General features: G+C 40.0%; 1 protein-coding gene across 1 annotated transcript in view; it reads left to right on the plus strand.

Annotated features, from left to right (window-relative positions):
- Positions 1-11,542, plus strand: part of LOC149467525 (torsin-1A-interacting protein 1-like) — a 47,632-nt gene extending 36,090 nt beyond the window's left edge. The window contains exon 12 of the mRNA XM_089671488.1: positions 1,007-11,542. Within this exon, the coding sequence (XP_089527614.1) occupies positions 1,007-1,791 (785 nt within the window). The 3' untranslated portion in view covers positions 1,792-11,542. The remainder of the gene's footprint in view (positions 1-1,006) is intronic.
- Positions 11,543-11,971: the final 429 nt, after the last annotated feature.

Here is an 11,971-nt window from a genome sequence, read left to right on the forward strand (position 1 = left end):
TAGGCAGATGTAAATGGACGTGTCCATTTACACCTGCCTGCATTGCCGATTGTATAAGATGACAGTCGGATGTAAACAAACAGGTGGGCGTTTACACCGCCCTCCCCATAGAGAACAGCGGGCTGTGTCCGTGTCCACTCTGCACAAGCAGACATGGACCTGTCATCCACCTGCTCAGAGGGAATCGGCAGACAGATCCCCTGCTCAGCAGACAGATCCTCTTGCCCGGAGTCTGCCCGTGTGATAGGGGCCTTACACAAAACAAGACCTATTCAATTCTTTTTCCCAACTGCCACAAACAGATAATTGTGGACATGCACACCACGTGGGGAAAATAGGGTTTGTTTGTTTTTTGCCTTTCAATAAAACACAGCCCATGTGATGAAAATGAAAAGATTGATCTTTGAGATCTTCAGCATGAAAAAATGTGAGAGTAACTAGTAAAGAATAGTAATGTATGTCTTTTTAAATTGAACCTTACCTATCTATGAGACTTTATAAACTAACGTTGCTTTTGAAACTTGTGCCTGCAGATACCTGTACTTTCTTCCAACCATTTTTTTGTATGGGGTAACTGGGTTGGGGTTCTTTTTCTATTCATTTTTTTTGTGAATCTGAGGAGGATCCTGCTGTAGATACATACAATGATTCTGCCACCTGACAGTTGAATGATTGTAGTGCAGCTTTATAGTGGGAAGGTCGGAGTCTAGAGCTAGCCATACCTTTTTTTTTTTTTCTTTTTTTTTTTTTCAGCCAGTGGGCTGAAAGCAGAAAATTACCAGGTTCCTCGGTCTACACAAACAAGGTGAATGGGGGAATCTACCTATAATTGTGTGGGTTTCTTGTGCATAAGGTAGATTCAGCAAGGTGGTTTTCACCTAATAAAGCAATTTGCAATTAACTCTGACTATCTCTTGACGTTGGTGATATCTTTCTCATCACAGTACCAATGAAACTGTCTTTTATTGTGAGTCCTTGTTCAAATACAATTGTTTTTCACCTCCAGGTAACTTCTGGATCCCATTTTTGGCTTTGCTTGTTATTTCTCTGGGAGTTTGGATGCTAGTCCTGAACAAGCCCTCCACAACAAATTCAGAAAAGGAACTGCAAGTCATGAAAGCTTTCCAGGATGGGTTTCGAAAGCTCCCAATTATTTTTTCTGGTCAGTCACCAGACCTTTGGCACAGAAGCCAAAGAATGCTAGAATTGCAACTCCGTCATAAGAATGAAAACAAGGAACCTGCCATCATTTTATTAACCGCTGCCCAGGATGCAGAACAGATGTTATATTGTGTAGGCAACCATCTAGCAAAAACCTACGCCTCTACCCTTAACAGCAGCTACACAGTCCTCTCTGGACTGGATATGTCCTCTGAAGACAGTGACGGTGTTAAGATGGATATTGATCAAAGGCTAAGTGCAGGATTCCAGGCTAACAACAAAGCGGCAGTACTGCATCGTTTAGAATTACTGCCTCCTGGGTCATTGATCATTCTCTACAAATATTGTGACCACGAGAATGCGGCTTTTAAGAATGTTGCACTGGTGATAACGGTGCTTTTGAAGAACTCTACTTTGCAACCAGACATTGAGCTTAATGCACTGGAGGAGAAAGTCTATGACTTCTTAAAAGAAACCTTCCTTAATCAAGCCAAGTCCAGGACATCCCATAATGAGATGGATGGGGACAAGCTGGGCGGAGTGTGGAGTCGCATCTCACATATTGTGTTGCCTGTGTTCCCTGGAAAACAGATTGTGAAAGACTGTGGTGAATCAAATGTCACTCCATGAACACAGCAGGTTTTTTTTTTTTTTAAGCAAAACCGGAAATTGGATTACTGCGCATTACAAGGGTCAATGTTATATGTGCACTCCTACAGGCCTCTATGTTCAGAAGTGTTTGAAGGAAATCTACTTCTCCATAAAAATGTAATTTATTCATTCCTTCTCCAGTACCACACTAGAAGTCTAAAATAGAGCATTTGATTGTTACAGATAAAGAAGACAGTTAATTGGTCATACATACTTTTAGCCGTAGTCCATTGTGTTCAGATACCATTGATGATAACTTGGGACACCAAGACTGAAGTAAAATATGACTTTCTCAGTCTTTTACCTCACTTCTTGTTCTCATCAAAATTGATCGTCCTCATCTGTGGCTAAAACAAAATAAACGTGTCCTGGGTGATAGTTGTGGTTAAGAAGATGGTCCACCAGTTCTAATGAGAAAGAAAACTTTGTGTGTATCCACAACCAGCCAGTGACTTAATTTGAAGTTCATTCATTGGCTGCAACGTCTGCTCCAAATACCTCAAAGAAAAACGTGAGTTTTGAACAGGAAAGTGACATTGTCTATGGAAAATGAAGACTTCTGCCACAGAGATTAATTAAGCATACATATAAAAAAAATCTACACTTGTGACTGGAAGGATAATTCTGTAAAATTCTAAGTTGGTAAATATTTTTTAATTCATTATTGAGCTTCTGCAATGAGAGAAATCTGATGTTGCTTCAGTCACAGTCCCTGAATTAGCATCCAGCCAACAAAATTTGAAATTCTTGTCTAAATCTTGTTCCTTGTCAGTAGCCCATAAGTAACGAGGCTAGTGGATCAGTATGGCAGCTAGACTTTTTGGAAGGAGACTCTGTTATGACATCCCATGCGTTTCTCTCAATACAAGGTGAACTGGTAAAAACATAATGTCATAATAAATTGGCCACAGGTATAAACTGTTAAGCATGTTTGTACCTAAAACAGCTAAAAACCCCTTTTAAATTTAGAACACAGTGTAGTTGGTGTGAAAGTGTTGTGCCCATGTTACTTTCTATTACACACTTTTAGCAACCATTGAATAATGCAGCTGCATGCTGCAGAAGGTAATTTGAAAGCACTTATTAATGGTCAGCTTTTGGTGCACTGGCTCCCTGTTTTTTGCAGAATCCCAAAAAAAGCCAAACTCAGCTGCGCAGTGTCACTACCCTACGCATCTATGTACAGTCTTTTCTTTTTGATAGTAACCTATTTTCTTATGCTGTCCCTATGTGGACCTGTGTGAATAAATTTTGTCAACGTGAAGCCATGCCTTAGCTTAGCAATGTAACTTGACATGAATCTGGTTAAAAAAAAATAATTTTACCAATTTTCTCTTGGTAAGCTTGATCTATGAATGGAGGACAGGTGGATATGAGAGAGGTTTACTTCCTCCATTCACAGATTTCATTTCATAGGAGCTGTAGTAACAGTTTCTATAAATAGAGGAGGTGGGCTGAAATGGTTGGTATAGTCAAGCACACTTGATAAGAGCCTGTGACAGCTCCTTAGTTCTAGTAACCCTTGCTGCACAGAAAAGTGACGGCAGCGATGGGGGGTGAACATTGAAGGATGGAAAATTTCTACTGAACTAGAAGACAGAAACCCAAGGGACACATGACACCGACAATGGTAAATTATGTTCCTTGTGCTTATTTTTTTGTAAGTAAACTTAGGATTTAAAGGATACATGTAACAAAACAAATCCTGTGTGTGAATGCCTGAGATGGAAGCATACTTGTTCCAGGGCAGTGACCTCACTTGATATACAGCTGTATAACTTCATTTTCAATGCCCTAAAACTCAAGTGACACAGAAGCCAGATAATGGCTGCTTTCCTATTTCTTACGCTGAGTTATTCATACTTCTTGAAGGAAGAATTGTATCTTACAACTAGCAGCAACCATTTAAACTGAAAATGCTAATAGAATTGAAAGTTGGAAGATGAAAGCTTAAAAAAAACACGTTTAAAAGAATTTATTATTTATGGATCTGAACGCAGCTGCCTTGTTTTTGATGTAGACATTCACTATGGTGCATAAACATGCACTGCATTCAGATCCATAACACAAAATTCAGACATCTACATCTTAGGACATAAGTATACACATATGCCAGATGCAGGTATTGGGGTGGAAAAAAAGGACGAAAGAAATGCTAGTATTTACTGATTATTACACAGGAACTTTGTGATAAAACAAATTGTAACAAGATCAGTAACGTGTTTACACCCATGTGAATATAGCCTAAATCTAGTGACTTACTTCATACAGCCTAAATTCTTCCCTCATACAGTTTTATAAGACAGGAATATTTTGTTTCAAGACAGGTTGTATTTAAAGCAAAATATATATATAAACTTGTGCTTAAGAAAATTGTAACCTATAATAAATGATAAAATGTAATCATATAGAAGCTGAACACTGAAAACCCGGATACCAGGCAGTAAACAATATATACATAAAGTGCAGCGCTGCACTTTATGCATAGGTTGTATTTAAAGGTCACAACATTGAAATGTTGCTTGACAACCAGAAAAATTAAACTGTGCGCAGTTTTTAAACTAGTTACATACTTTCAGTCATGTTTCACTTGTAAATGACTATGAAAGTGTCAAAGATATTGGATTAGAATGGCAGCCATACAAATGGCATGTTTAGATAACGATGGAAACTAACTTTTTTACCTCAGTACACGTTTCTTAAGTTCACCTGCCAGCTTTGGCATTAAATTCAGGACCTACAGAGCAGCTCCCCTGAGTAGACATTTATATAGACGCTTATATTCATTGCTTGATGCATCTACACATTGTGCTCCTTTCATAAAGCAGTGGTAAAGTTTTAAGCCCCGTACACATGAGCCGAATATCAGCGGGTTCAATAGAAACTGGCTGACATTTGGCCCCTGTGTAGACCTGCCTGTCTGACAAAAGCAGGCCAAACGGGCATGCTGGAGAACAAGCATCTGATCAGTACTGCAGCCAATGGCTGTGAGAGCTGAGCGGTGTGTTCTGGCGGGGGGGCATTCCCCCTGTCAGAACACAATAGTTCAGCAGGAATATCGCTGTACTAACATTGGATATTTAGTACTGCGACCTCCTCCTGAGCTCTTTAGTTTTTTTCATGAAGCCCACTGGGTGAACAATAAAAACCGATGGCATGTACCCAGCATTACTGCGGCTATGCTGCTGCTTTAGTAAACAAAAAAACATAGCACATGTATAGAGCAGAACAATTTGCTTGAGAAAATGTGCTTAGGGCTCCCCCGGCTTTGGGTCCTCAAAGCGCTATTGTGCGAGTGTAAAAACAAAAAAGCCCAGGAGTAGAGCCCAGACATGTGACCTATCAGCCAAGTGACTTGTCTCTCTTCCAATCACAGACGTCTCTGCAGCATTAAGCTTCGAGAACTTTGTGACATACGATGGGCTCCACACCTCAGCCTGCATTAGATGAATGGAGGCTGTGAAAGGCAGTCTATGGGGAAAGTAACCTTGCAATGTATAGTGCATCTCTATATCTTCTCTCCTTTATCAATTGGCCCCACAGGAGCATAATAATTATTTTTTGTAGCTCTCACCACATCCTGCTTGAAACAAATTGTTTTACAAATAAAAGGTTAAATCCCACATGCGACCTTTTTTGAGCAAATGGATATACTTTTTGTGTGTGTATGTATGTATAAATATATATCCTTTTTTTTTTTTAATTCTTCATTTGTATAGGTTGGTTGGCTTGAATACACGGGTGATTTTTGTTTTTCTTTTTCCAAGCTCATAGTTGAGTGCCACGCTGGGGGGGGGAAAAATTACCTGGCAGCACCTGATCATTTTGTCGTAGGGTACAGGGGAATAAGAACAATACTTGCCTTCTTCCTCTCTCCTCAAGTAGCCAGCGCTCTCCTCTGCACCTGGGATGTGGCCAGGCCCTTGGCATCCTCATGTACAATGCAGGACTGCTGTAAGTGATGTATGCATTGTACCCAGTGACATCAGAGAGCTGCAAATCAGTGGGGCAGTGAAAAAGCAGTGGCTTTATTATTATTATTATTATTATTATTATACAGGATTTATATAGAGCCAACAGTTTGCTCAGCGCTTTACAATATAAAGGGAGACAATACAGCAACAATACAGTTCAATACCAGAGGGATAGGAGGTCCTGATCCTTGGAGCTTACAATTTAGGGGACAGTTCTTACAGAGTAGAGGAATAAGGTATTTCACCTTATTTCAGCCCTCCTAGACAAAATGAGTTAAGGGGACCACCACAGCAAGGGTAACTTTTTTTTTTTTTCTCCAGCCTAGAGTTCAGCTTTAAAGTGTATGTAAACCCTAATGGCTTATTTTCTTCCTCGTGGTGCATTAACATGCATTGTGTTAAGTTAGCCTACTCAGAACCAGTGGCCTGCTAATGTATTTTACCGTATTTAAAGGTACATGACCATTTTATCAACCACAACGCACTACCGTGTGATGCAACAATACAGGTGCGTTGCTTTCTGAAGTATTCAATATGAATGCCAATGTGATGCATGTTACTTACATTACCATGTATTGTGCGAACAGTAACCGACGCATTGCACTGGATACTGTTTTGTTAAGCAAAGTTTTTTTTTTTTTTTAACCTGGAGATTCTGCTAATTACAACACTTCCTAATAGAGGCTGACAGCTGTAAACTGCATGCCAGTTAGCATCCTCATTGTCAACTTTAAATGTGAGTTCCTTTTGGTTGGCTCTTGAGCCGCTTATCTGATAGACCTGATAAGTAGCCTGATGGCCAACTGAAGAAGTGCACCTTGGAGACTGACAATGCTGCTACTATTTGTGAGGTAGTGGTTTAGCGTTGTCATCCAGCAACAGGAAATTCTGTTACTGGAAGGATCTCAAGGTAATAAAATCTCTACAATAGCTTGCTAATTGCTTATGCTAACTATATATAATGTGGCATGATGCCCTGATCATATTAAAATTAGATTTTAGGTTTACATACACTTTAAAGCCTTTTCACATTTTGAGTTCAAGGCTATCATGTAAATATAACGTTTAGTATTTTTCATACTCTAGTACAGCTTAGCAACCTTTTGATAGTTTGTTTTGTAGCTTTATGGCATTGCTGGAATACTGCCAAATCTTGTTCCATGTCTCATTCTCCTTTTTATTCGGTCAAAATGGTCTACTTTGCAGGCTATGGCATATGGGCAGTGCAAAAATGAAATATAACTTATAAGTAAAGATTAGTGGTTTGATTAATTTGCAAGACTTTATTTTTTGTTTGGGTATTTCAGCTGTCAGATTTCCCTGCCATGGTTCTATGTTCCACCCACCTTGTAATTTAAGGTGTTTCCACTTTTAATATAACTTACAAGGTTAGACCCAGAAACGTGGATCTTGCTGTCAGAGTCTCCAAGCTATAGAATAATTTGTGACCGAAAGTTGAGCAAACCATTCTATGCACAGTTAAATAAATTAATGTTAACTGTTTTACCTTCCAAATCATTTTAATTCTGTTTCACCAGTCCTGTGATCTTGGTTTCCCTGTCAGTTGCATAATCTGACTATAACCTCCAGTGCAGCTGAGAGCAGTACAACTTAGTCAGATGTCTTCCCCTCTCCTGTGTATACTTACCTGGTTTTAGTTTGTTCCGGTCTAGTGACATGTGATCCTCCGTGGTAGTGAGAGGAGGCTGCAGGGGACAAGAGGGAACGCCCGACAATGCCTGGGAATTATGGGAACCATGATGTCACTCATAGGATCCCATGTCCTAGCCATTGTTGGCACTCCCTCCTTCCCCCTGCAGCAGTTGCTGACTGATACATGGTAGCTGGAGCTACAGATCAGGCAACTGGACTAGAGCTGACTAAAATAGGCAAGTACACACGTCCTTTAGGAGGGGGAGGGAGCATTTTTAAACATAGTTGGTGTTAGGATGGAATTCTACTTTTTGGGTGGACAGACGTTTTCAGCTGAATTTGTGAGAAAGAATAGTTATGAAAACTAAATTAGCTAGCAGCATTAGGGGTGTGTTCTAGTTTTGTGTGAGCTGCTCTGGAATACTTTCCTAACAAGTTTGAGGGTTCCGTCAGCTGGGCTTTAAAGTATATTGAATATTTTTCTTTTTTGGGGAGGTGGAGACTGAAACTTCCCATTTTGTAGACTCCACTGAAAGTGAAAGAATATCTTTCCTATGTGAGGGAAATCCCCTCTTAGAGAGTTGTCACAGGAAATAAGTATAGGCATTGGAAGATGTTCCTTCTTTCCTGTTTTGGTGGCAACTCAAATTTGAAGTTATTTTCACTTTCATTCCTGGTGATATTGGTAATCAGGATGAATGGTGAGAGTGAATCTTCCTAATGAGGACACAGACAGCAAAAAACAAATACCTGACAGTGGTTCTAACCCTTCCTACTTTAACATGTGTGGGTGCCTGTGACTTTACACATACTGGCACAGAGAGAGACTGCATTTGCATGGGCACCTTGGTTGACTAAGTGGAGCTGGAGGGGCACATCTTGATAGTAATGTATTTGTTTGAAAACCTTTGTTGTCAGATATCTTCTAAAGATTATGATTTAGTTGGCATATCCAACATGTTTGTGCTAAAGGGTCAGTTTACCCACATACAGAATTTAGTAGATGCTGATGAGCTGAATTGCCTATCAGCCGCTCTCGTATATCTAGTACACTAGTGGCCACGTTGGTTTGCTTCATTTCTGAGCAGAAGTGCCTTGAAAAAGTATTCATACCTCCTTGAACTTTTCCACATTTTTGTCATGTTACAGCTAAAAACGTAAATGTATTTTATTGGGATTTTATGTGATAGACCAACACAAAGTGGCACATAATTGTGAATTGGAAGGAAAATGATAAATGGTTTTCAACAGTTTTTACAAATATCTGAAATGTGTGGTGTGCATTTGTATTCAGAGTCAAAACTTTGTAGAACCACCTTTCGCTGCAATTACAGCTGAAAGTCTTTTTGGGGATGTCTCTACCAGCTTTGCACATCTAGAGTGTGACATTTTTGCCCATTCTTCTTTGCAAAATACCTCAAGCTCTGTCAGATTGTATGGAGAGCATCTGTGAACAGCAATTTTCAAGTCTTGCCACAGGTTCTCAATTGGATTTAGGTCTGGACTTTGACTGGGCCATTCTAATACATGAATATGCTTTGATCTAAACCATTCCATTGTAGCTCTGGCTGTATGTTTAGGGTCGTTGTCCTCCTGGAAGGTGAACCTCCGCCCCAGTCTCAAGTCTTTTGCAGACTCTAACAGGTTTTCTTCTAAGATTGCCCTGTATTTGGCTCCATCCATTTTCCCATCAACTGACCAGCTTCCCTGTCCCTGCTGAAGAAAAGCAACTCAACATGATGCTGTCACCACCATGTTTCACGGTGGGGATGGTGTGTTCAGGGTGATGTGCAGTGTTTTCTGTCACACATAGTGTTTTGCTTTTAGACCAAAGAGTTCAGTTTTGGTCTCATCTGACCAGAGCCCCTTCTTCCACATGTTTGCTGTGCCCCCCCCCCCCCCCATGGCTTCTCGCAAACCGAAAACAGGACTTCTTATGGTTTTCTTTTAACAATTACTTTCTTCTTTCCACTCTTCCATAAAGGCCAGATTTGTGGAATGCACAACTAATAGTTGTCCTGTGGACAGATTCTCCCACCTGAGCTGTGGATCTCTGCAGCTCCTCCAGAGTTACCATGGGCCTCTTGGCTGCTTCTCTGATTAATGATCTCCTTGCCCGGCCTGTCAGTTTAGGTGGACGGCCATGTCTTGGTAGGTTTGCAGTTGTGCCATACTCTTTCCATTTTTGGATGATGGATTGAACAGTGCTCTTTGAGATTTTCAAAGCTTGTGATATTTTTTTTATAACCTAACCCTTCTTTAAACGTCTCCACAGCTTTAACCCTGACCTGTCTGGTGTGTTCCTTGGCCTTCACGATGCTGTTTGTTCCCTAATGTTATCTAACAAACCTCTGAGGGCTTCACAGAACAGCTGTACTTACTGAGATTAAATTACACACAGATGGACTCTGTTTACTAATTAGGTGATTTCTGAAGGCAATTGGTTCCACTAGATTTTAGTTAGGGGTATCAGAGTAAAGGGGGCTGAATACAAATGCACGCCATACTTTTCAGATATTTGTAAAAAAATCTTGAAAACCATTTATTATTTTCCTTCCACTTCACAATTATGTGCCACTTTGTTTTGGTCTATCACATAAAATCCCAATAAAATACATTTACTTTTTTGGTTGTAACATTAGAAAATGTGGAAAATTTCAAGGGGTATGAATATTTTTCAAGGAGCTGTATGCCCATTGCTCAGAATACATCTGTGGCCACTAGATAATATTTTCTTTAAGCTTTATGGTCAGTTTCTTAAAACTAGATTTTAGTGAAATGTAACATTTTTGCATCATGTACAGCCTTTTTTCTATTGCTTGACTGTCTATGAAAAATGATTTTAGGATTAAAGCCAAACTCCAGGAAAGTCCAAATGCTTCCTTGCAGAGGGGCTGCCCTGCGCTGCAAGGATTAACTACTCATTTTATGTCCAGGGGACAGAAAAGTAGTTTTACTTGCTCTCCTGGCAGATGGCGCTTGCCTATGCTCTGGCAGTAGACTAACCCTGACTGTCCTCACATCCAGTGCAGGGCTTTGGGCCCTGCATCAGTCTTAACATTAGATGGCATCTGACTACCGGATCATAGGGGAGAAGTGGCTGCAGGCACCAATCTTGCAGTGCAGAGGATCAGGTGCTTTTCCTGGTTCCCTAGACATAAATGAGCAGCTAACTCTTGCAGTGTGGAGACAGCCCTTCTGCAGTAGAGGATTTTTACTTAAAGGATAAGTTCACCTTTCATATATTACATGTTTAGCCGGCATTCAGGATGTAACATGTTACTAAATAAGCATCCCCGAGCCCCCATTGTTACAGTGGGTGGGGGGATCTCCACGCCCACCCCCACACCTCCGCCCCCGCACGGCTGACGGTTTGTAGTTCTCAATGAACTGAGGGCACTGGTGATCTGTTGATGTTCTTTCTGCCATGGCGTAAATGCCTGCTCCTACGAGGTACGGGCAGACAGCTACACAGACAGTCTGCAGGAGCCTGGCACTGCAGTGCTTTACAGGTTCTTATTAAAAATTAATACATGCACATTTTTTTTTACCTGCAAAATTATTTTATTTATTTTTTTATAAGGCGAACTTATCCCTTAACTGGGAGTTCAGCTTTAAAGGTCTTGTCCGTGTAACCTTTTGGTATAGAGGACAGCTTGGCTACCACACTTTTGTCCATGGCCATGAATTGTATGCTGATGGAAGATGGTGTGATGTGTGACTGCTGACTAGGATTGTCTTGTTTGACATGATAGGTGTAAAGCTTTCTGACTGCAAATACACAGAGACATGGGATGGGGTGCTACTCACCTACGTTGTCTGTCTACACCCTTTCTGTTCAACAAACTAGATTTGTACATCACACAAAAAATATTGTTATGCTGTTATAGTAATATACAATTTATTTTTCTAATGCACTGATTGTGTATGCAATATATGATGATTTATATGGCATATGTTGAAAAATTAGCTCTCTAAATGACATTTTTAGATGAAACTTTTTTATTAGTTTTCTAAGAATATTTTTTAAGATTTCATTGTTGTTAATGAATGTGATGGGATTTTTCATTAAAAAAAAGGAATAAAAAGATTTCATTTTTAAATCCTGTATCATGCTTAACGGATCACACAAAGCAACAGTCCTTTTTGAGAGATACCATACATTGGCTGATGCCCCATATACAGCGTGATCCTCAAATACAGGGACTTGCAAATCGTTCTAAGGATTACCTATGGTACATACGGATGCTGCAACGATCATGCATGTCTGCAGTATTGTGAGCTCAAACAATGTTTATGACTTGACAAGTTCACTTTACACTACTTGTATCATAATGCATAATCCTCCCCCAAACAATTTACTAAAGTGACATAAACATAAATAGTGCAGCGCTAAAAACGATATAGAACTGCACCAATATATATAGAACAAATGGTGCAAAATTTCTTGGAAGTCATCAAATTGTATAGACCACATGAAATGTGTATAAAATTTCCAACAAAAAATGCAGTAATGGCGTATAACACACACC

The sequence above is a fragment of the Staurois parvus genome, unplaced genomic scaffold (assembly GCF_062004578.1).
Source record: "Staurois parvus isolate SC_StPar_1 unplaced genomic scaffold, SC_StPar_1.0 ptg000106l, whole genome shotgun sequence".
NCBI classification, from domain to species: Eukaryota; Metazoa; Chordata; class Amphibia; order Anura; family Ranidae; genus Staurois; species Staurois parvus.